The sequence below is a fragment of the Periplaneta americana genome, chromosome 11, assembly GCF_040183065.1.
Source record: "Periplaneta americana isolate PAMFEO1 chromosome 11, P.americana_PAMFEO1_priV1, whole genome shotgun sequence".
In the NCBI taxonomy this organism is placed as follows: Eukaryota; Metazoa; Arthropoda; class Insecta; order Blattodea; family Blattidae; genus Periplaneta; species Periplaneta americana.
Genome location: NC_091127.1, coordinates 37,637,625 through 37,663,156, shown reverse-complemented (window position 1 = coordinate 37,663,156; position 25,532 = coordinate 37,637,625). Strand labels below are relative to the sequence as shown.

Below are 25,532 nucleotides of genomic sequence, written 5' to 3'. Positions count from 1 at the left end.
CTTGACAGGCAAAACAACTTAAGACCAGGACTAAATTCGTTTTACCTCTTAACCAAACATTCTGCTCCTAAGGATAACTATACAAAAGTCGTGGATTAAAGTCATTCTGTTACTAAACGATGACCCTTGCACATAGTGACATAATCATGCTCTCAATTCAAAACCCCCAAAATGTGGACTTAAGTCGTTTTGCAAATTTACCATTCAATTGGACAAATGTTGGAAGAAGCACAAGAAGCAAGGTATAAACACCTTAAGCAATTTCGTGAACAGTATGCCAGAAAGATTTCAAGAGAGGCCACTAATCGGGATGTATTCAATCGACTCCTTGCCACCTCTGATCCTTTTATAACATCCTTCCGGCAAGAGAACCGAACAAAATACAAGAAAAGGATGCCACATGTGGAAGTCATAAACCTATTGAGTTCTGAAACAAACAAGGGACGGCTCAGGCCTACTGCAAGTGCAGTCACAACTTTCGGAGGGGAGGACAGTACCAATACCAGTAACAGTGATCAATGAACATTCTTTACCCTACTAAAGTGCTAAAGTGTTTCTGAATCTGTATTGTGTACGTGCTCACTTAGAATTTATTATTTATTAAGTGCCTCCGTAATAAATATAATAAACAGTGTAGTTACTTTAATGTGTAACAACCATAAAAAAGTTACTATTAAACAGTCATGAACATAATCGTAAAATGTTTGTAATACTTAATGCACAGATTAATTCAATGAATACTAATATATATATAAAGTGTTAAATTAAGCGCCTTTATTATAGACGAAAAAAACTGGGTCTACCACTTCACTGTTCAAGTATACCCAGCGGAATGCGAGCCATCAGTTGAGAAACACTGTCCTAAGATAAGCAAGTAGACCTGATATATTGTTAATATGATATTATCTTTCAGTTGGTACCAAAAATTGGTAAAAAAAGTGTTAAAGTGGCTTTTAGTATTTTTGCCCAGCTTTTATGCCTCTAGGAAACACTGTGCAGCGTGTGTCAGACGTCTTCAGCTCTTCGTCATTGCCAAAATGCTCACTGGAGAACAGGAATTTCTTGAGGTGCAAGAAAACGTGAAAATCGCTGGGAGCAAGATTAGGACTGTAGGGTGGGTGATCAAACAACTCCCAGCCAAATTCCGTCAAAACAGCTGCTGTGCACTGAGCCGTATGTGGACACGAGCATTGTCATGGAGGAACACAACACTTGCAGTAAGCATTCCACGCCTCTTGTTTTGAATGGCACGTCGCAATTTTCGCAGTGTTTCGCAGTAACGGTCAGCGTTCACTGTTTCTCCTCTTGGAAGGAAGTCAATGAGCAGAATGCCCTTCCTGTCCCAGAACACCTTGCACATCACTTTCCATATCGACAGCGTCTGTTTGAATTTCGTCCTGACTGGAGATCCATGCCGCCAATGCATTGACTGCTGCTTGGTTTCCGGAGTGAAGTGCGAAATCCAAGTCTCATCGCCCGTGACGATCCTGTCGAGGAACTCGTCGCCGTCATCGTGATACTGTTGCAGAAATGTCAGTGCTGCTCCTAAACGTTGCATTTTGTGTTCGGGTGTCAGGTTTTTCGGCACCCACCTGGCACACTTTTTTGAACAGCAGGTGCTTAGTGACAATCTCATGCAACAAGGATCGCGATATCTGCGGAAAATGGCTGCTCAGCTCCGTAATCGTGAAGCAACGGTTCTCCATGATGCACTGCCGCACCAGCTGAACACGATCATCATTGATGAGGGACGGTCGCCCACTGCGCTCTTCATCATGGACATTTTGACGACCTTCGGAAAACTGCGTACACCAGCGACGCACCATCTGCTTACTCATGATGTTCGGCCCATAGACCTGACAGAGCTGCCGATGAATTTTAATTGGCGCAATGCTTTGTGCATTAAAGAACTTTATCACCGACCGAACCTTGCAGGCGGCAGGAGAAGGAAGAGCTTCCATTTCGGACCACTGCTGCCACGCTACTGGCACCAGGCAGGACCTGTCCGGCTGGCATATGATTGATACGTCATAGATCTGTTACGCATGAGCAATTGACACGGCTAATTACGTTTACTTTCAAGGGGGAAATGTCGGGAAACTTATTTTCTGGATGCGCCTCGTATATTCAGCTTACAGGTGCACAGCATGGATATTATATATATATATATATATATATATAAAGGTAAAGGTATCCCCGTCACATGCCATGAAGGCACTTGGGGGGCATGGCGTAAAGCCCCATGCTTTCCATGACCTCGGTACTAGAATGAGGTAGTGTGGTCGGCACCACTCTCTGACCGCCTTTTACCCCCAGGGAAGACTCGGTACTCAATTTTATAGGAGGCTGAGTGAACCTCGAGGGCCGTTCTGAAAGTTTGGCAACGAGAAAAATCCCGTCCCCACTTGGATCGAACCCCGGACCTTCCAGTCCGCAGCCAGCTGCTCTACCAACTGAGCTACCCGGCCGCCCATATATATATATATATATATATATATATATATATATATATATATATTACACTCTAGAGGAAATTAAACGCAGAATAAATATGGGAAATGCCTGTTATTTTTCGGTTGAGACGCTTTTGTCATCTAGTTTCCTGTTAAAAAACAATTATATTACCGGTTGTTCTGTATGGTTGTGAAACTTGGACTCTCACTTTGAGAGAGGAACAGAGATTAAGGGTATTTGAGAATAAGGTTCTTAGGAAAATATTTGGGGCTAAGAGGGATGAAGTTATAGGAGAATGGAGAAAGTGCTTATAGAGTGTTGGAGGCCGGAGGGAAAAAGACCTTTGGGGAAGCCAAGACGTAGATGTAAGGATAATATTAAAATGGATTTGAGGGAGGTGGGATATGGTGATAGAGACTGGATTAATCTTGCACAGAATAGGGACGAATGGCAGGGTTATGTGAGGGCGGCAATGAACCTCCGAGTTCCTTAAAAGTCATTTGTAAGTTATTTATTATTTATTTATTTATTTATCCATGCGCACAGTATGATAGTTACAAATTTGTTAACCAGATGGCTATCGCGTGATATTGGCGCACAGATCTATTGCAGTAGTTGTCAGCACTGGAGAATATAATGGTACATTTTCTGCATATTGGCTGGTCTGCAAGCAAATAACATGGCTCCTCCGTAACGTTGTATTTCATATAATGAGAAGAAATTTCAACGTGGGAAGACTTTTCTTCTGTGACGGAAGTATTAGATACGTTAAAGTAATGTTTAGCCGAATATACGTTATTTTATTTTTATGTGTTTTAGGCTGACAAACTAATTCTAATGTAATATATTTATTGTATCTCTTTTGAAGAGTGTAGAGGTTAACATGAATGTATTTCAAAGTTGTAATGACACAAGCGATGCTATTGAATTATTCCCACCTCAGTCTCTGTATTTGAAACCAATTGCGCGATTGAACATTTCAGTTCAACTTCCGCAGATGAAGCTTCCTGGTAAAACAATTTCAAATTGGGAAGTAATGGAAAAGCTGAAGAATATGATAAAACCGGAAGAATTTATAGCGTTGAAAGTTTCTAAAAGTACTTTAGAATTCATCAGGTTTGAGGCAGAAATTGAAAATAAATCAAAGCTCTCCAGTGTTGCTGCACGTCTCGACACCAGAACAATAAAACTAACAGGTTTTTCAGAACTACTCAAAATACGAGCAGCTGAAGCAAAAATACCTTTTCCTACACGGCATACCTGGGATTCTTATTTTCGTGATGCCAGAAATATGAATGAAATGAAACCAGGAGAAAGACCAGATACAATACACATAAGTAATTTGCCGTGTAAATGGTTTGCTACTAAACAGGATAAAACCAAAGGTAATGACATACCCAGTGAATATCTCTTCAGGAAAGTGTTTGAAGTGTTTGGAGAAGTTAGATGTGTGGATATTCCCGCAGCAGATCCATATCGAAATAAAATGAAAGCTCATTTATCTGGAATGAAGACATTTTCGTTTGGACAAGATCTTTCTTTTGAAGCTTATGTACAGTTTAAGGAATATATTTGTTTTGTCAAGGCAATGGACGCTCTTCGTGGTATGAAGTTATTGCATAAAGAAGGGGATAAGGCTTGTACTGCAAGTATCAAGGTATGTAATTTAATAATAGCATCTTGCCCATGCTGTTTTGTGTTTTATGTCTTAATGAAATGTAATAATTCACACAATATTTTTAAACATGTGTATAGCTGCTTAGATTTTCACTGCAGTCCCAGACTCTTCTGATGTTACAAACAGTGCATGCTATGTGTTATGGTAGGATGGAACATGTATTAATCATGTATTTGTCGTCATGTAACTGAATGCGAATTATTTGTGCCCAGCCTGGTAGTTCGTAGGTAAGTTAGGCTACGTTTTTGCAGTGTGTGAAGTACCGTCCATCCGTTTGGTAGCCTATGTCACACATGGTTGCTCCCAATTTTCACAGTATCATTTCTAAGGATAGTTTCTGGATTCTTATTTTGCTTTGTCATCTTGCCTTTCGAGTTACTGTTCTAATTCATTGGATAGTTCTTTTATTGATATCATTGTAGCTACACCATAGGTGTTTGGATGAGACTATTAAAAGAAATGTACGGTACTATTTCTGTTACTAGTATCTTCCTGTCTGCAGACTTACACTACATTTGCAGTGACTGCTTTTTTCTCTACTATATTCATATGGATTGCAATTTCGGTTCCTTGTTCCTGCCATTGTTGCAGTATAATTAGGGCAACTTACTAACAGCAAAGACAAATCGAAGTTTATATAATAGAATACAGATTTCATTGCATCTCAGGTTAAAAGTTTCAGTTAATTTACAAAATTAGCAGCATAAACTTAAAACTTTGGAAACCAAAATTGTAGCATTTGACTTAATGCTCCTTTTAAAGTACTGATCGATTTATAAATACTTTTTAAAGATAATAACACAGTCTAGTATATACAGTCGCAAAGCTCAATACGTAGTAAATATGCAAATATTAGATAGTTGCTCACCACTAGGATCGCTAATATCGCCTCATTACAGGCAATGCAAAATACTACCGTCACAGTCTATTGTTTCTAGCACCCTCAAAACTCGAGCTTCGTGACTGTATATAGTAGACTGTGATAATAAATAGTGGATAGTAACAGGCACGTACGTGGAACCCTTTCCTCTAAAGAAATTTGCAGACAATGTCACATAACTGTTCTTGTTGACAGTTTTTAATGTGCTAAAAAACTGAAATATATTTATTTTCTATGTGCTAAAAATTTGAAAAATATGTGCTGAAACTAAAAAAAAAAAATATTTTCTGAAAATGAAAACGAAAACATCAGAATGTTCATAACTTACTAGAAAAAATTATATTGAAACTCACCAATTGCAGCTAAACATCAGATTTAAAATGCTGACTGGAGTTGCAGTGCACAACAAATGTCATACCCAGATTGTGGATCACAAATCCTTCCCTTGTATCTGAGAGCAATGTCTTATATTGAGAAAAGAAACATTCTACATCACACGATGTTAACTTCGCATATTTGAAGAGGGATATATCACTAACACACACACGATCAAGTTCACCTATTTTTTGGCCGTCCAAAATTTGAGCGACTTTCCAGAGGGTTTGGTAGCCACTGTTTTTCCTCAAACATACCCTTAAATTTTTTCTTAGAACTTCTATTTTCGAACCTGAGATGGTGTTAAGTTGCCTTTCAACATACTGTATTTCTTTAACTGAATTACCGGTACTGAATAAATCTACAGAAGTTTCTAGTTTCTTTATTGAGTGAATCAAGAAACCGAAATCAGCAGATGTGAAAGCCAAGTCACATTTTAAAGTAGGAAGTTATCACTAGGGAGCGAATTTTTATGTGCTACAAAATTTAAATATATTTATTTTTATGTGCGAAAATATTTGCTAAAAATAAACAAAATATTTTTTTTAATATGACAAAAATACCTTACTTAACTTGAAAAAAAAATTGTTACTAGGTACTCACCAATCACACTTGAGTATCAGTTGCTAGTAGTTGTCCGAGAATTGCAGTGAACAACAAAGGTCATTTCCTAATTCTCCATCACAAATGCATGCCCATTATCTCTGAACGACTTATACTGTGAAAACGATCTTTCCACATCACAGGACGTCAGGTGTGCATATTTAAAGAGAGGAATGTCACAAACACCTGCACCATCAATTTCACCTACAGGCACACCCTCCAATACTTGAGCAACTGTACACATTTTTTATATCCACTGTTTTGCCATGGATGCACACGTGAAGCAGCGGCAATGTGCTTGTTTCCAGACAAATGTTGGGTTACCTGAGAGTTCTGATCTGCATTTACTGATTTATCACACGGTTAGCAAAATAACACTTTTCCGTCGGTAGTAAAAATGTTTTTAAATTCATCTACATATTGCTGTAGACACGATCTTAAACTCTGTTTGATTTTAGGCATCTTAAGAGGCTAATATACACACATCTTAACGTAAAAAAATGTTTCTAGCTACTGACTGACAATGTCGGAGAAAACTTCCTATAGCCATGCCACCGCGTCTACACTACGCAGTTTATGCTTATGGTCTGATAACGGGGAATCACAACAATATGTATTTCCTCACTTCATAGGAATGAGCGAGAGGCGAGAGATTTGTTTAAATTAAATAATGTTTATACCCGAGCTCTTATCCATTGTGTTTCACAAACAAAGCGCTGAATGAAATCATCTTCAGCAACAATAAACATTCCTAATTATGTGTTGCAAAATCTCTCCTTCTTGTCCATGTTAATTTATTCTCATATAATAACACTGATATGCTACCTAACAGTTCTCAGAACTTTAGGCGATACTATTACAAAAAATGGATCACGGATACACCACATAGCACATAGAAACACGAAGCAACCAAGAATTCTTAAAAAGATAACGTATTTCTGAGTGATATAATTGATTTAATTTTAAAATATTTAAAAGTTCTTGTAAAAAAATTATTTAAGTAAAAAAAACTCCAAGATTTATGTGTTTATAATAGATTTCCTAAAGATATGTATTTACATAAATTGTTTGTGAAAATATGTGTTTTTATGTGAAATAAAATTCGGGTTTTAAACTTGAAACTTGACATTCGGAATTTTTAACTCTGTTAATTGTGTTTTATCACATGCAAGAAAAATATTTAATTACATACGAATCCGCTCCTTAGTTATCACATATTAAGTTCTGAATAATCTCAATTGCAGAGGCATCGTCTTTGTCCAGTTCACTTATTATAGATATAAATGCTTCAAAATGATCTGCATAATACAACACGGCATTAAGCTAGGTGCCCCGGCACGTGACTAAAGGTGTAGGAGGCAATGGAAGATCAGGATTTATCTTTTTGAAAATATCAATCAGTGATGGTGATTTTACAAATACTTTTTTTTCTGTTGGACACTAACTTGTCCACATTAGGATAAATGGATCAGATTGTTTCATACAATCTATGCAGGGTGTGAACGACACACGTTACATTAATCATGTTAAATCAATCTTCTTAATATATCCAGCTGTTTGCTGACAACATAAAATGCACTATAGTCCACTGTAGTCTATTCAGTTGTTGTTTTTCACGACAAATGAGGGGTATTTTGATCGGTGTTCATTATAGATGCCTGTTGCTAGTAGCCGGAGTTGGGGTGTAGGCAATATATATTGCAGGACTGTGTCTTCTGCAACTGGTACTGATGATTTTAATTTACTTCTTTTGTGGTTTATGGATGGACAGTATGGAAGAATGTGTTCCAGATCTTCATCATGATTATTGCACCACAGACAAGTAGGACTATCAGAAATGTGAAATCGTTGTAGGTACAATTGTGTGACAATGTGATCTGTTCTGGCTCTTGTTAAAAATGTTTGAACATGTCTGGGCAAGTTTTTGTACATTTCCAGGTCATTTGGTTTCTTTTCTTTTGTACAGACTATAAAATTTTTCCTTTGTCAGAAGAGAGCCAATTGTTGATCCATAGGTTTGTAAAATGAGACTTTACTGACGCAAAAGCACTGGAGAGAGATATCATTTGAAGAGGTCTTGGTTGCAAATATGTTGTCTATTTTACAATATCATCGACTTTCTCGTTTCCAGGTATACCACGATGACTAGGTATCCATTGAAATGTTATTTCCTTTTGGAGTTTTTTAAATTTTCTTAGCTGTTTCTGAATTAGAATAATTCTATGTGCATATAGGTTTGGTACATATTTAATTAGGCCTATATCAAATATATCCACCTTGGAGTCGGTAAGTATGCAAATAGATTTTTCAGAAATTTGAGTAACACACTGAAGAGCAGTATCAATAGCTAGAAATTCAGTGTCAAGACTGGAGGAGGATGAACATGGTATGAAATAACTTTCTTGATATTTTGGAATATAAAACCCTGCTCCTGATGTCCCATTATTTGGATTTAGAGATCCATCGGTATAAATTTGAAGATGATCCTTATATGTGCTGCAGAGTAGTTCCATGGCATCTAACTTAAGAATGTATGGAGGATCATTTTTGGAATGATTTCCTGGAATTTGTATGGTATGTTCTGGAATCACCCATTTTCATGGAGCAATTTGGTTCACAACTGGAGTTTTAGCAATGAGTGTGTCTGTGATATATTTTTTGTTTTATTTATTTTTTTTTTGGGTTATTTTACGATGCTGTATCAACATCTAGGTTATTTAGCGTCTGAATAAAATGAAGGTGATAATGATGGTGAAATGAGTCCGGGATCCAGCACCGAAAGTTACCCAGCATTTGCTCATATTGGATTGAGGGAAAACCCCGGAAAAAACCTCAACCAGGTAACTTGCCCCGACCGGGATTCGAACCCGGGCCACCTGGTTTCGCGGCCAGACGTGCTGACCGTTACTCCACAGGTGTGGACTTCTGTGATATAGATTGGTATTTCTTCTTTGTTTATTTTATAGAATTACACAGGATATTATCTGACAGTTTGAAGAATATGTTAAAGTAACTTACACAAAGACCTTCAACAGTTCTTCATATATTCGTGGAGTCTGTAAACAGAAGCAATACATTATCATATTTCATACCATTTGACCACAAGATTTCCGATTAAGCATGTGCAAGTGTGTCATTCTCATCTCAAACAGAAGTGAAGCATTCGTATTGAAGTGCTGTGCCATGGCTGATTCTGTGTGCATCCAGCCTGAAAGGAAAGATAAGCTTGCATAGTCTCCCAATTCAAATTGCCTAGATTGACAACTAAAATGAAAGGTAAATTTGCATAATCTCCAAATTATTGAAATTTCCCAGATTGACAACTAAAAGCAAAAGGTTGCATAGTCTTCCAGTTATTCAAATTTCCCTTCTTTACTAATTCCACTGAAATGAAGAGGTACGCAACAGAGTTGTTCTGAAATGTTCTTGTCGTTTTCTAATGGCAGGCATTTGACAATAAAGTCATTTGACCTCTTGCACTCCAATATTTTTCAAAGATATTATCATGACCAGCCACTGAAGCACAGATTTTGAGGTGTTCCGAATCCATTTCTTGGTTTGAGTTGCACAATGGGCAGTTAGGGGACTGATATATTCCAATTCTATGCAGGTGTTCGGCCAAACAATCATGGCCTGTTGCCAATCTAAATGCAGCTACAGACGATTTTCGTGGTAAATCGGGAATTAACTGTGGATTTTGATGCAGAGAGTTCCATTTTTTCCCTTGTGATTGTGTTGTCAAATTTTGTTTGTTGAAGTCTAAGTATGTAGATTTAATAAGTCTTTTTCACAGAGTAATACGTAGATTTAGTAACAGGTCTGTAAGTAGCAGTGAAATGTAAAATAGATCATTGTGCATAAATATGGAATTTGAACCTTCTGTTTCTGTGTGTTATAGTAATAAAGATGTTATTCGTTACAGGTCGACTTTGATAAAACAAAACACTTAAGTGATCCTTCCATTCGAAGACGTAGAATTGAAAGAGAGAAGATCATTGCACAAGAAAGGGAAATAGAAGAAAGGGAAAGGAAACAGCAAGAGTTGGAAGAGCAGAAAAAAGAAGAAGAGAGGTGAGGTGACATATTTGAATTGTTATTGAATTTCTCGGCGTTTTAGATTTTAGATAATATGAATACTTCCCCTTTAAAGTTGAAAATATACCTTCCTTTTTGTGCATGAAATGTATTAAATTAGCAAGGGATGGCATTCATTACAATTTCAGCTGTTGGTGTGCTGTTTTGAAGTGAAGTATCAGTGGCGGAAATAAGTAAAGTAGACTGGGATAAATTTGAGTGCCGGAATAAACATGGCTATAAAAAATGTTAATCACTATGTCAGATATACGTTCATTAGAATTTTCATAATTTTTTTTAAATATAAGGGTCTATAGGCCTAGTTGGTTTTATAGCAGAAATGCTGTCCACTGCTGTGGAGTAATGGTTAGCGTGTCTGACCATGAAATGAGCGGGCCCAGGTTCAAATCCTCGTTGGACAAGTTATCTGGTTGAGATTTTTTCCGGAGTTTTCTCTCAACCCATTAAGAACAAATACTGGGTAACTTTCGGTGCTGGACCGTGGACTCGTTTCATTGGCATTATCACCTTCATCTCACTCGGATGCTAGATAATCATAGCAGTTGATAAAGCATCGTAAAATAAACCAATTAAAAAAAATTAAAGAAACAGAAGTATTATTACTTTCTTAAACTACAATAGAACACACTTTTTTTTTCTTTAAGCTCAGAATTTAAAAAAATATATATAATAACACAAAATTTTAATCGTGTCATGTCACGTTTACCTAAACAATAATATTTATACAGAGAGATCAGATGAGGTGTGGACAGGAGCGACGGGATTTTTTACTGTGCGCTGCTGACGCATTCGTGGCGGGGAATGGACAATGTAGAGTCATGGTAATACAGCCATACAAGTGTCCATAACTATTTTAAAAAGTGTCTTACTTATCAACTTTATTTATGGAGGTACTGAAACTGCCTGCCTTTGTTGTTCACACATTTTTGACACCTGTTATGAAATGTCGTCTGAGGAAAATATTAAATGTTGTTGTTTTCTAATGCCAGGCATTTGACAATAAAGTCATTTGACCTCTTGCACTCCAATATTTTTCAAAGATAGGAGAATGGAGAAAGTTACACAATGCAGAGCTGCACGCATTGTATTCTTCACCTGACATAATTAGGAACATTAAATCCAGACGCTTGAGATGGGCAGGATATGTAGCACGTATGGGCGAATCCAGAAATGCATATGAAGTGTTAGTTGGGAGGCCGGCGGGAAAAAGACCACTGGGTAGGCCGAGACGTAGATGGGAAGATAATATTAAAATGGATTTGAGGGAGGTGGGATATGATGGTAGAGACTGGATTAATCTTGCTCAGGATAGGGATCAATGGCAGGCTTATGTGAGGGCGGCAATGAATCTCCAGGTTCCTTAAAAGCCATTAGTAAGTAAGTAAGAAGTCTAAGTATGTAGATTTAATAAATCTTTTCACAGAGTAATACATAGATTTATTCACAGGTCTGTAAGTAGCAGTGCTGCCCTTCTTTGCTGAAGCATCTGCATTCTCGTTTTCCAGGATTCCACAGTGGGATGGTATCCATTGGAATACAATTCTTTTATTGAATGATATTAATTGAGAGAGCATTTTAGTTATTTCTGCTGTTTGAGATGAAGGTGTGTGTTTAGAGACTATTGATAGAATAGCTGCTTTGGAGTCTGACAATATAACTGCATTCTTAAATTTATTGATGTGGGATAGAAGATTCCTGAGACTTTCACTTATTGCAATGATTTCTCCATCAAAACTTGTTGTTCCATATCCAAGAGATCTATAAAGTGAGAAGAGACAGCACGTAACACCTGCACCGGCACCTTGTTCTCTGGAGATCAAGGATCCGTCAGAGTACAAATGAAGCCAGTTTTGTGGAGGGTACCTAATATTAATTGTCTCTAAAGACAATTGTTTCATTATTTCAGTGTTTACTTCTGATTTCAGTATTTCTTCTGTTAAATTTAAATTATATTCTATATTTAATAGAGTTAAAGGGTTTGGTCTAATTTGTAAGTTTTATTTTAAATTCGGGATATTGATTTTCTGTTTTAATTCTTGAACAATGGATATGAAACTTTTTTGAGTTTTCAATCTACAGAGAGGACTGTATGAATGCCAATTGTTTCCTGGTAATCTGATAAGTTTTTCATATTGAATCAATGCTTTTTCCTCTATTGTCAATATACTGCAGTATGTTTCATGTCACTTGCCAGTCACTTGGAGACTGATTCACTAACCTTGACACGAGCCAGGATGAACATATGCATCGTTACAGAAACTTATATGGTTATTATCATCCCAACTATACACTGTCCGTTTCCCTTTGCAAGTGCGTCAACAGCCCATAGTGAAAACTTCGACGCTCCTATCCACACCTCATCTGATTGCTCTGTATTACTCTATGCTTATTTTCAGTCATTTGGCAAGATATTAATTGAATTAACAGTACACATCTTTGTTTAAAAAAAATCCGCAACACTGGGCAAGTTTTGGGATAAATTTCACCATCCTGTTTTACTTCAGGCTATCCCCAACATTGTTACATTCTCACACAAAGAATAAAGGTAAGCGTTCATTGGTCTGCGCCACACACATTGCAAGAGCCACACAAAACGAAATATCATATTCTCTACATTATTTTCAGTGCAATGTGTGTTCAGTGGTCATCGCGACAAATCCACTCTTGGAAAATGCAGCTAGCATTCTCAGAAGAGCAACTCTTTCGATGCATGTGGCTCCTGCTGATGATGTCGCAGACGAATTCTGATCAGGGAACAATAATAAAGAGATCCAATGTGAGCATTATCTTCAGTCAAGCATAAAACTTGCTACTAACATATAGGCATTTAGAGATATGTGCAATGGAGAATGGCACACCAATTACTCTTGTGTGGAATTTTGAAGAACTGTACAATATCAAACATCTGGATTATAGCCAGGGACAGACAAAACTCCAAAATTTTCAGGTGTCAGTCCATTTTTTCAGAAGCCAGGATATTTTACCCACACATGCAAAGAGAAATCCATTTGAGGTAAGATAAAGATACATTTATTAATTTTGTTTTCTACTGATTGCGGATGCTTGACAATCATTCATTGACCCATATAAGCTGGTTGTGTAGACCAGTTTACCGACAGAGTCATCCAGGTTACCTATAGGAGGCTGGTCTACACTACACCCACAATGAGATAAGATGATGATGGATGCCACAGGGAAATGAAACTGCCGGAGAAAACCCCTGTGCTACCTGGGCCATGAGCTTGCCCATCAGAAGTTATAAATCGGGGGTATGCTGGGGATTAAACCCAGATCCACAGGATTATAATTCCAGCACTCCAGCCACAGTGACAGCTATACTAAAATATATTAACAATATTATAATTATGCAAGTCTGGCTTTCAGGTATAAGCTCCCTGTGAAGCAGACTTGAATAATTTCAAAGGAAAAATTGTTCTGGGGTCGGGTATCGATCCTGGGACCCTTCGCTTAGTGCACGAATGCTCTAACGATTGAACTACCCAGGAATTACACCCAACAATATCCAAATTTTTCTCTTTATATCCACACAACTCAAGTGGGGTGACAAGGTGCCAGAAACCCAACTTTGAGTGCACACAAACTCTGTGTGGCTTGAATTGTGGTTTTCTGTTAACGTACCTACAGTGACGTGTATACTATGCAAATCTGGCTTTCAGGTAGAAGCTCCCTGTGAAGCAGACTTGAATAATTTTTATTCAATATTATAATAATTAATAAAACATATTACATTCTCGAACTTCTTTCAGGACCACTTTTGTTAACATTATGTATTATAGTCCGGGTCAGCTTACTTCATACCCTAAGGGTGAAACCTAACCATTTTTCCCCCATTACTACATATGCTAGTGAATTGTGGTGATTTTATAATTTGCAGGTTGAATTTTCTTTTGCCAACTTAGTTTCGAATTTCGATACTGACAAATACAACAAATGGTAGTGATTTTGTAACTAGTATGTTGGCAGTTGAGATAAACATCGACAATATTTGTCGGTACTGTAGTTCCATGAAATTTAAATTGTACTAGATTTCTGAGCCTGTTACTGGAAACTAGTGAAATTTGAACATACTAATAATTAATTAATATCAGTATTAATATTAATACATAAGAGTTATTTTATGTGTTATAATTCAAACTATAGTCAGGTAAATTTTAATAATTTCATGTGGTTAAACAAAATACATTTTTAGGTTAGGTCTCGTGAGTCAATTGTTTAGTCAAACCAATGAATACAAAATACTTGACATTTTGATCCCTTTTTCGGATAGTTTGCCAGCGAAAATATGTTACAAATTATTGAATTATTTAGAATAACCTTCCAACATAAAGTATGGTAAGTAAATAAGTCATTTAGTACCGAGCCCCTATAGCCGAGGCTGCGCAGAAGTTTAGAGTACGGACAAATTGAAGCTTGCGTCCGTCGCCATGTTTTGGGGAAAGCGCCGGATAGCAGAAGGGTGTGCTATGCAATGTTGAATGTTTAATTCATATGTTTGTGTATCTTATAAATCAATCTGAATGAATAAATGAAAAAATCCTATTATAATTTAAAGCAACCACGTTATGGACATAATCAAGCTTACAGTAGTTACGTTAGTTTGACAAGAAACAAAAGAAGACTGGAACAATTTGATACTGTAACCAAAGACGTTGTATAGTTATTTGACAACATATATAGCGAACAGAAATACAAATGGATATTGTAGTAATAGTTCAGATGAAAAGAAAATTATCAGTATTATTAACAAAACACTGCCAGCTATGTAAGGCATTACATTAGGCCTATATTGTAAACACAGGTTTGCTTTCATGTGAACGACAAACGAACAATTATTATTTATCTGCTTTCATTTCACATAATAGACACCTGTAAAATAAAAACAAGTAGGCTACATAATGTTTAGTTTGAAATATAAGTAGGCTTACCATACATTAGCTTATTATCACAGCTGTAGTAGGAAATAAACGTCACATGCATGAATCAGTCATAAAGGCCTAATAGAACTCAGGTGTAGTTTACAGAACATCTTGCCTATTGAGTCATTATTATTATTATTATTATTATTATTATTATTATTATTATTATTATTATTATTATTATTGGTTTCGTTAAATGTTGTCTTTGAACTTTTTTATATAAAGTCGTGTTGTACTAGTAACTTTAAGCTATGTGGTGACACATGCTCTTTATGTAGTACTTTCAGTTGGTTATTTAACGACGCTGTATCAACTATTAGATTATTTAGAATTGATGGTATTAATGATAGCAAGATGGTATTTCGTGAGATGAGGCCAAGGATTAGCCATAGATTACCTGACATTAACCTTACAGTTGTGGCTATCGAAAAAAAAAAATCTCAACCAGGTAATCAGCCTAAGCGGGAATCGAACCCGCGCCCGAGCGCAACTTCGGATCGGCAAGCCTCAGTCAACTGAGCTACGCTGGCAACTCTTCATGTAAGTCTACTTCTATGGTCAGTTTAATAAGTTTAAAATGTGATTCTCGGGGGGAATCTGGGAACCCATTTTCTAAAATATGTTCCTATAGTTGTAGAAAGATTGTACAAGTGTTCTACTGTTATCATATTGTTTTTCACACAATGTAAGAGAGACCCTTGGTTGGTAATCTGCCATATTTTCTCTCAACATCTGTATAATCGCTCTTTCACTTAAGCGGCATATTTCTATAATCTCAAAAGATGATATGATATGACTCCGATTATTCTTTCGTTAAAGAAGAAGAAAAGAGATTTTGTTTACTGCTAATATGTACCATCAATTGAATCTCTAGATTTATTACACCATATTTTCTTAATGTTAACAACAAAGCCAGCAATGCAAACAATCACATTTTCACAATATTCTGTCATTGAGCATGATGTAAGAATGAGGGAACTGTAATGAATGTCTGCAGTTGAAAGTTCTAAAGAGTCATATCGCCTCTGATCCTCAAAGCACTGAGGATTATTATTAAAGTGCGTTATGTGTTTGGAAAATAGCATTGAGTATATATCGGTAGCCATCTTTTTAGCGGACATCCCCTCTTTGTAATACACCTTAAATAAGTTATTTACGTATTTCCTAACGTATATAAAATAACATAAGTAAAAACATCCCATGTTTTCGGTCATTGGAAATAGAAATAAACTAATAAGTCTATTTATAAGCAATATAAAAAAGGTATCCCCGTAACATGCCATGAAGGCACTTGGGGGGCATGGAGGTAGAGTCCCATGCTTTCCATGACCTCGGCACTAGAATGAGGTGGTGTGGTCGGCACCACGCTCTGACCGCCTTTTACCCCCGGGAAGGACCCGGTACTCAATTTTATAGGAGGCTGAGTGAACCTCGGGGCCGTTCTGAAAGTTTGGCAACGAGAAAAAATCCTGTCACCACCTGGGTTCGATCCCAGGTGGTGATATAAAGCTTTTATATTTAAAGCAATGCTTAGTTACAGTATTTATATTTACTTATTATACATTAGAAAATACGTAAATAAGTTTAGTTATATTACAGTGCAGTGGGATGTCCGTTAAGAAAATGCCTATATACACAACGATATTTTCTAAACTCCGAATGATTTATAGAAACAATCATTTGTGCTCCCCAAACATGGCGTCGCGCGAACCTGCGCGAGAGGTTTCAAATTTGTACACGACACCAGCGCCAGTTGTGTGTCTAGATATATAACTACAACGTCTTTGTTTAGTACAAAGGATCGTGTGATATCTGGTAACAGATGGCAACACTGACAAGACGACAATATTTGCTGTTTAGGAACTGTTCTTATGTGACCCTCACTATAGTTGAAGCAATATTAAGGAAATCGAAGTTAAAAACATTTTCAACTCAACAAGAAGTGATGATGATGATTTCCAATGACCTAGATCTTTTTAGTTACACCAGGCTAATTATACTTCTGCATTTTGTCTATCTTTACTTAGGATGCTGCACTGAAGTAGATGTTCTGCATTCATTACAGCATCTGTGTTCTTGTCGAATATTTTCATCCTGTTCAAATGGTGTGCCAGACAGTCATGACATGTTAGAATCTTAAATTTTGCTACAGCATCCTTGCAATCTAACGAATGTAGGGGTTTTCCACAAAAAGTGCACCACATAAAAACTGTTAGGTGTTGTGGTGATCTGTACCTAGAATTTGTCTACCCTTGATTATAGCAACTGTCAGACATCACTGCATTAAGGAGAGCCATAAATTTGTCATGGGTCATTTAATAATAGCAAAAAATTTAACATAATCTTCAATAAAATCCGGAAATAAAGTATGAAATTCTTCACGACCAAATCTTCTGTTGTATATGTTATGCGCCAAAAATCTGTTACATCTTCTTTCTTTCAATTTCCTTCTTTGCCATTCTGTAAGCAGGAAACAATAATTTCATTGCTAGCACTAATTGTTTCACTTGATTCACAGAACAATTAGAATAGTAGTTGGGTTGTCATCTTCAGCTTAAAATTACAATTGAAATGACAAAAAATTTGAAGCTTTCAGCAAGCTCATGTGATGCTGATCACTGAATGACTCACTAAAATACAGTAAAATCTCTCGTAACCGGCACCCAAATAACCGGCAATACCAAAACAATGGCACTTTTGGCTGTGGAGAAAAAAAAAAAGTTTAAATCTGCCAGATTGCCACAGTCTGGACCGTCAGTTTTGCCACATTAGGAAGTTTGCACAAACATTAATTTTCAGTGAATATTCGAACTTTGTGTATTATTTGTGTTGTGTGATGTATTTTAATAACGAAAATCCACACAGTTTTTATGTTTAGTTAGTTATGTTTGGACCTTTAGTGTTGCCACATTAGGAAGGTCACACGAACTTTAATTTTCAGTGAATATTCGAATCTAAAATTAGTGTATTATTTGTGTTGTGTGAACCACAAATACTTACTTGATACAGTGTCTCTTTTAGATATTTTCTTAATTGTTTTCATTTATTCTTTCAGACTGCAGAAGCTGGAAGAAAAACGTCAGAAAGCAGAACGAAGAAAAAAAAGAGAAGAGAAACGAAAGCAAAAACAGATCATGAAAATGAAGGAAAAAGAAGCAAGGGAGATGAATTTGAAGATAGCTATCGAGGAAAGAAAACTTCTAATAGCACAAAGGAAATTGGAAAGCATCAGGCTTTTAGATGAGCTTTTTGAAAGAGTGAAGGTACGTCGACCTGAAGATTATTATGATTAATGTTGATTCATTATCCTCGTGGTCTTATGGTGACCATGCTTATTTGTTATCTTCTCATTAAAGGTAATAAATTCTGACTTATGTGAGAAATGAAATACAGTAGTCTCAGACTAATAGAATATAGAAAGATATTTTTACTAAATCTGAACTAAAGAAAACCATTTTATGTTAATATCTGTGTTTGCTTTTTATGTTTACTTTAAGTAAAATTAATCCACTGGTCAACAATGATTTTGTTAAATGTACAATTCCTGCTGTTTCTAATGTAATGTCATCTGCTGATTCAAAAATGAAGTCAGAATTTTTCTATCACCCACCATTTTTTTGTAATTTTAGAAAAATTGATTTATTTTTATTGCTATATACAGTCCTTAATATGCTAATGGAAAAAAATATTTCAAATATTTATTACTTTAACAATTGACCTATAATTTTAGATCACTGTTGCCTGTGAAGTCAGAATTCATAAAAATTAATTTTATTTCTCATACAACTGCGAGAGTTAGTATTAATTCTCAGTTGAGTTGAAACTTATAGTCATGAAACAAGTTTCATAACCTGTGTTTTCTTTGTTCTAATTTTAACTGTGGTAAAAATATCTTTTGTGCGAGATCGTGCGTATTTGCTTGTTTTCTGCACAGAACCAATACACATTAAGTGTGAAATACCACATTCAGTATTCCCAACGTAACACACATAACAATTTCCCTCTTCTTACCGCTTAAGCGCGACATTCATTTTACTGCTTTAGGCTTTTAACATATTATTTTTAGAGACGTTTAACATAGTAATAATTATAAATTGGAAACTTACCACTGCAATTTCACCTAAATTGCAATGTTAATTATTGTTTTTAAATATTTGCGAAAATTAAGTAAAGTCTACTACTCCACGAAACTTATTGCATTCCTGATACAACTAACATTAAGGAAGCCGTGAAAAAATCAACAAGATTCCAGATGCGGATGTTATTACTGCAGTATGTTATATAAATAATATTTTAAAAATATTAAAATGAAAAATAAATCATTACATAACCTTACTGTTTGTTTTAAGTTCGCATTTATAGACTGCGGGGAAAAAAAGACAGACGTATATCACGGCCTGCTGGAGTATAGTAAACACAGAAAACATTTTATAGCAACAATGTTGAAGAAAGATATTTTTGTTTTCCGAAGTTGCCGTCATTAAACAGAAACCAGCATGGAGATTTCATTGCAACTAATTAGAAATTCGTCTTTCAGGTATGTAATAAACGATCTTCGCACAAAATAATGTATGATACACGAGCAGTATGTTTGTTTTCATGTTCTCGGAAATTAAAAAAGCTCAACTACGTTTTGCTTTTTCAATCTTTTCCTCGAACATGAAAACGTCAACATACCGCTCTTGTAACGTATATTACTATTAAAGTTAAACATACCTCGAAATACCGTGTAAATCACAAACAATTTTTGTTACGTTTATGGTTAATTAACTTTGAAAGCACACGGGTGGATTTTACTATACTAGTTAAAAGAGCTTACGAGTGTTCTTTTAATTGCAAAATAGACGAGGACAGGAACTGGGCCCCTGAAATCTGTTGTGTTCAATGTAATTATATTAGCCTAACTGATTGGCTGAAAGGATCCGGTCATATGCCTTTTCTAGTTCCAATGATATGTCTGGAACCTAAGGATTATTCAACAGACTGTTACATTCTAGGAACCACAGATCAGAAGATTAAAGAAAACTTGTCAATGAGCTGATTCAGAACTATAATGTGTCATATATCTCTCAAAATAACTTCTTGGATTTTCATCTGTTTTCTCTTTCTTCAAAACCTTCGGGTAGTGAGCAACAAACATGGGGAGCGTTTTCATCAGGATTTTTTTTAAATGGAAAGGTGCTATCAGGAAAAATGGAGCCCAAATATTCTGTCAGACTACTTCTGGACACTCGAAAGAGATGTTTCTCAAGCGAAGTATAGCTTAAAATCTATTTTACACACATATTAGGTAAATAAATATGATTTTAGGTAAAATGTTACAAGGTATCAATACCAGAAAAGTCTGAAGTACATTTCATATAATTACTCAATAACCCTGGGTGATAGGAAAATTTTGAAAACAGACCTGAAATCAACACGAAAAATGTTATAAGAGTCATCCTTTCTTCACCTTTTAACAAAAAATATGTTTAATTTTGTTGACCAGTGATTATTTTTTATGTTCTTTTTTATACTCTTTCTTATGCACATGATTTTCCTAAGCAGAATTTTTTCAAAACAAACAAACAAAGAATTTATACGATGTAGGCTAAGGGTCGTATTCATAAACGAGATTGTGGATGAAGATTTTATAAAGTCAACTTTGGCCCATAGTCTCGTTTGTGATACTACCCTGATGAAGAAATCAGAGAGGTGACAAGTAGAGAAAGAAAGAATGGCGGTAAATAAGTGGAATTAAAGTAATTAATCACCCGCCCTCCCACCCATCCTTTTACTCAGAAATGTATAATATACCGAGTGAAGTGACTCAGTAGTAACTCACTAGACTCTCATTACTCTTACCAGTGACATTCGAACAGTCAGTAAAGTAGCCAGTTGTTGTTAAACAAAGCTAACGCATCATTTGCAATACAAAACATAGTTGGTTCCCATTTAAAAATAGAAAGTTGACTCTAATATCTTGAAAATTATTTCATGTACAAAATAGTTATTTATGGTACTTGTGAAGTAAGTGCATCTTTATTGCACGAGTGGAAAGATTTAAGCACGAGGCGTCAGCCGAGTGCTTAAATTACATGAGCGCAATAAAGATCACGCTCACAAGTACCATACGTAATTTTATCCACGACCATAACGAAAAATTCTGTTTTATAAGAGGAAATATGTTGAAAATAAGTCCTCATGTAATCACATATCATCGCATGGATTTTAGAATCAATACGTATACTAGGTAGGTCATGATGTAGGAGGCCATGATTTGTGAAGAATGGTATCTAAGGCGTTGGATAAATAACAAATTATAATTAATTATATAATTTTAATATATATTTTTTCATTTTAAACGTGTATTTTCGTCTTTTTGAAGTTTCAGGGATTATTTAGAAGTGTTCACGGGACTATTGTGATTAAAATAATTTCACATTTTACTTCTGTAAACTTAAGAGGAATATTAAAACTTCATTACTCATCGTGTCTGTTTAGCTCAGTTGGCTAACGCGTGTTGTTTTAAAATCCTATAAACCCAACTTCGCAGGTTCAAGTCTCCTCGCATCCCAAAAGGTAAATTATTACAAAATTTTAAAAAGATGCATATTAGATATGGATGTAATGTACAAATTACGACGTAGCAGATAGAGAAAAGAGAAGGAGATTGAGTGTATGTATAATTTAAGAAATGGTAATGAAGAAGTAGAGCTAGTGACATCTAGTAACTAATATATTAACTTCTTGAGTAATAGTTCAATGGAAAAGTATACGTGTGTACCCGGGTACTAGGAAAATACTAATGAACTGTGAGATAAAGTTCAAACTGTGAGGTAAAGTCTTTATCTCACTAGTGAAACAAAGTAATGTTGAATAAAAGCCTACTTTACAAACGCAAAAGTGTTTAGTAAAGGCATGTTTTTTGTTATGGTCATGGATAAAATACATTATGTGTATCAGATGTCCCCTTTGATGTAATTTAACTTATAATTGTCGGTTTGTGAATATCTGAAATATCTCACATGCTATCGGAGATGAAAGAGTCAAGTGGGCCACTCTGTATAGTGGAGAATTGGCTTTAGTACTATCTTCAGTGTTGAAATAAAGATTACTGGACTTAACCTGCTGATAGGTCAGTGAGTTCACATCATATCACACAAGATGACATACAGACCGATCAGCAGGTTAAGTCCAGTAATCTTTATTTCAACACTGAAGATGGAGTGTCCGTAGCCCCAAAACATGTTTTTTTTTTTTTTTAAATTTTAATAAATTTTAATATAACATGATCACACAACTGTATTATTTATTTTATATATTATTATAAAATGAAATTAATGATCACTGTACAATTACTGACCATAGCGTTTCTCAATATCGTAATTAATGGTATTACTTTATGTCTCATATTGCAGAAGGCGTGCTCATGAAGAACTGATGTAAAGGTACGGTCACACATCGCTACTTTTGCAGTGCAACTTTTGTACTGCAGCTGCAAAAGTTGCGTGTCGTGTTCACACGTAAGTCAAAAGTAGTGCGCTGCACGCTATGTTTCGTGCTGCACAACCTGAGTGCTGCAAAAGTTGCAACTGGAGGTTGCGAGTCTGTTCACACACAAGGCGCTACTTTTGCAGCCGCAGTCATGCTGCAGGTTTCCATCTCCGTGTTGACTTCTCAATATACATTTTGTGGTTGTGTTCGCATTATTAAGAAACTCATGTGAAAGCTTCCTTATCTATTATTTGCTTTTCTGTCGTATCTAGTATTCAGAAATTGACATTATTTTTACTATAAAGCTTTTAAAAACGCCTATATACTTAAATGATAACCAATAGTTGGCAACCCTCCTGTTTGGAACTACGCTACGGAAAATTTAAAAAATGAATTATATCGTCAGCAGTTATGCTCAGACTGTGTTGTGTATTTAATAACTGTTACAAATAATTTATTTTCATCACATTTAATATTAAAATATATCCAAACAATAGAAGTATCATTGGCACATTTGGGTGGTAACACTGGTTGCAACCGCAGCAAAAGTTTCAACAAAACCGATATCAAAAATGCTGCGGCTGCAACCCTGAGAACCCTGTTCACACGTCGCTACTTTTAAGCTGCGCGCAGCAAGGAAAAGTAGCAGGCAGCAGGTTCGGCAGCCGCTATTTTTTGAGTTGCACCATTGTTCACACGTCGCAGTACAAGAGTTGCGCAGTTTTTTGTACTGCAGCGCTGCAAAAGTAGCGACGTGTGACCGTACCTTAATATCATTATTGTTGAAAGCTATGTTACAATATCAATGTTTTATACTTTGTGTTGTAGCTCCTTTCCTCAGAGAATCCATTAATGATTGCGTTTTTATCTACCACACTGCTTCTCTCTTGAATGCAGGCTAACAAACAAAAGGAATTGGGTGCAAAAAAGGAAGATACAACAGAAAAGAAGGTCATTAAAGAAAAACAAAAGAAAGATGACAAGATATTAAAGAAGAAACAGGTATGTATATTTTTGCTTTCATTGGAATTTTTTTGGTAATATTGAATAAACTGTAAGTTATTTCAGTATTTGAGTATGTACTGAAATTGCACATACTGTGATTGTAAAGCAGTACTGTAAAAGATAGGTATATGTTGCACCCTCAGAGTTACAATAAGATTGTCACACCACCAAGGAAATACTCCTGGTACTTCTCTTTAGCAAATGACAGTAAACGAACGTTTATTATAGACGTGAAAGTATAAATCTATACTAATAATAAATCTGTAGCCGAAATTTTTCTGGTAATTTTCGATTTTCCAAAAATAATTGGTCCTAACATATATAATTAACCACCCTGAAATCGAAAATCGCTTTTTTGAAATTTTTGTGTGTATGTCTGTCTCTCTGTCTGTCTGTCTGTATGTTTGTTACCTTTTCACGCGATAGTGGCTGAACCGATTTCGATGAAAATTTGAATATAAATTAAGTTCGTTGTAACTTAGATTATAGGCTATATGGCATTCAAAATACGTTATTTAAAAGGGGGGTTATAAGAGGGCCTGAATTAAATAAATCGAAATATCTCGCTTATTATTGATTTTTGTGAAATATGTTACATAGCAAAAGTTTCTTTAAAAATGATTTCTGATAAGTTTTACTCTCTGAAAAATTTTGATAGGACTGATATTTAATGAGATAAATGAGTTTTAAAATTAAAATAACTGCCATCTAAGGCCGTGTAATGAAATAAACAAATGACTTCGTCTATAAGGGGCCTTGGTCAACAACAATCGAAAGCTATGAAAGATAGCCTACAGAGAATGTTTCTGTGTTTGTATGAAGTAATATCGGAAGCTAAATTAACAGATTTGTATAATTAATTATTATTTCACCATTGGAAAGTGTAGTTTCTCTGTATGGACATAATGCTATAATGTTATTACAGTAACTTCTGAGTGAATTGAGCACAGGTAAGGTAAGATTAAAATAGCTTCTTATGCACAGAAAACTTGATAGGCTATTCTGTGTATTCATTTCCTGTATTTCTTAAAATAATGTTTATCTCAGAGAATTAACGACCAACGAGAGTGTATTGATTTAGTATGCAGTAATAATACGTTAGCTTAGCATTTCATTATTTTATAATCCAAATTTTAACTATGCTCAATTGAATCGAGCTAAAATACATAAAATACATATGCATTAAATGCAATGCAAAAAATTTGGGTAATGAGCCAAGCAGATTATGTTGTCCTGTTGTAAAATAAAATTTGTTCCTCCTGAGATTCAAGAGCCCCCATAACAAATTGAAAACTTACTTATCGGGGTACATCTGTTATCAACACACTTTTTATATAATATAATATAAGTTATTTCATTTATTTGAAGGGTTCAGAACCATAGTGGGCCAAGCGCCATTTACTGAATACGTAGAAAACAAGAGTTAAAATTAAGTTATTACCATAATTCAATGGAAACATATAACAAGTAAAATAAAGTATACACATTAAATGTAAATGATGTCAATGTTCATTGAACTATGGATGCATGTAATAAAAATTAAGAAACATATTAAAGGAATTGTCATTGCACCAAATGAGTGCTCTGTGGACCAAAATGATTCCATTTTAATTATTTAAATATAATTTAAATTAAGTAACATATTAAACGATTTATCTTTCTATCAAACACGAATATTCCCTGGATGAAATGTCCTATTTTAATTATGTAATTACTTTATATTTATTTCTAACGGGTGCAGCGGAGCGCACGGGTACAGCTAGTATAAAGAATAAATTTAGTGTATGCATTATACAGGGTGTATGCGGTATAACTCTACGGATTGAAGGGAGCAATAGAATGCATTAAAAGAAATTTAAGAAAACCTACTATGCTTTTTGTAATTAAGTGCATGGTTAATTAGAAAATTAGGCTGCTGAAAATCTCCGTAGTTTGGCATCAGAGGATCTCCAGCTCACCTATGAATACACACATGCATTCGGTCTGAATAGCAATGTTCAATCCCTTGGTCACTACAGTATGATTGCCA

At 35.5% G+C, this 25,532-nt stretch overlaps 1 protein-coding gene across 1 annotated transcript in view; it reads left to right on the top strand.

The window, feature by feature from the left end:
- The first annotated feature begins 3,117 nt into the window (after positions 1-3,117).
- The window catches only part of Xe7 (A-kinase anchor protein 17A), a 31,405-nt gene continuing 8,990 nt past the window's right edge, over positions 3,118-25,532 (top strand). The window contains exons 1-4 of the mRNA XM_069839339.1: positions 3,118-4,111; positions 9,913-10,061; positions 18,078-18,285; positions 23,396-23,500. Coding sequence (XP_069695440.1) covers positions 3,338-4,111; positions 9,913-10,061; positions 18,078-18,285; positions 23,396-23,500 — 1,236 coding nt within the window. The 5' untranslated portion in view covers positions 3,118-3,337. The remainder of the gene's footprint in view (positions 4,112-9,912; positions 10,062-18,077; positions 18,286-23,395; positions 23,501-25,532) is intronic.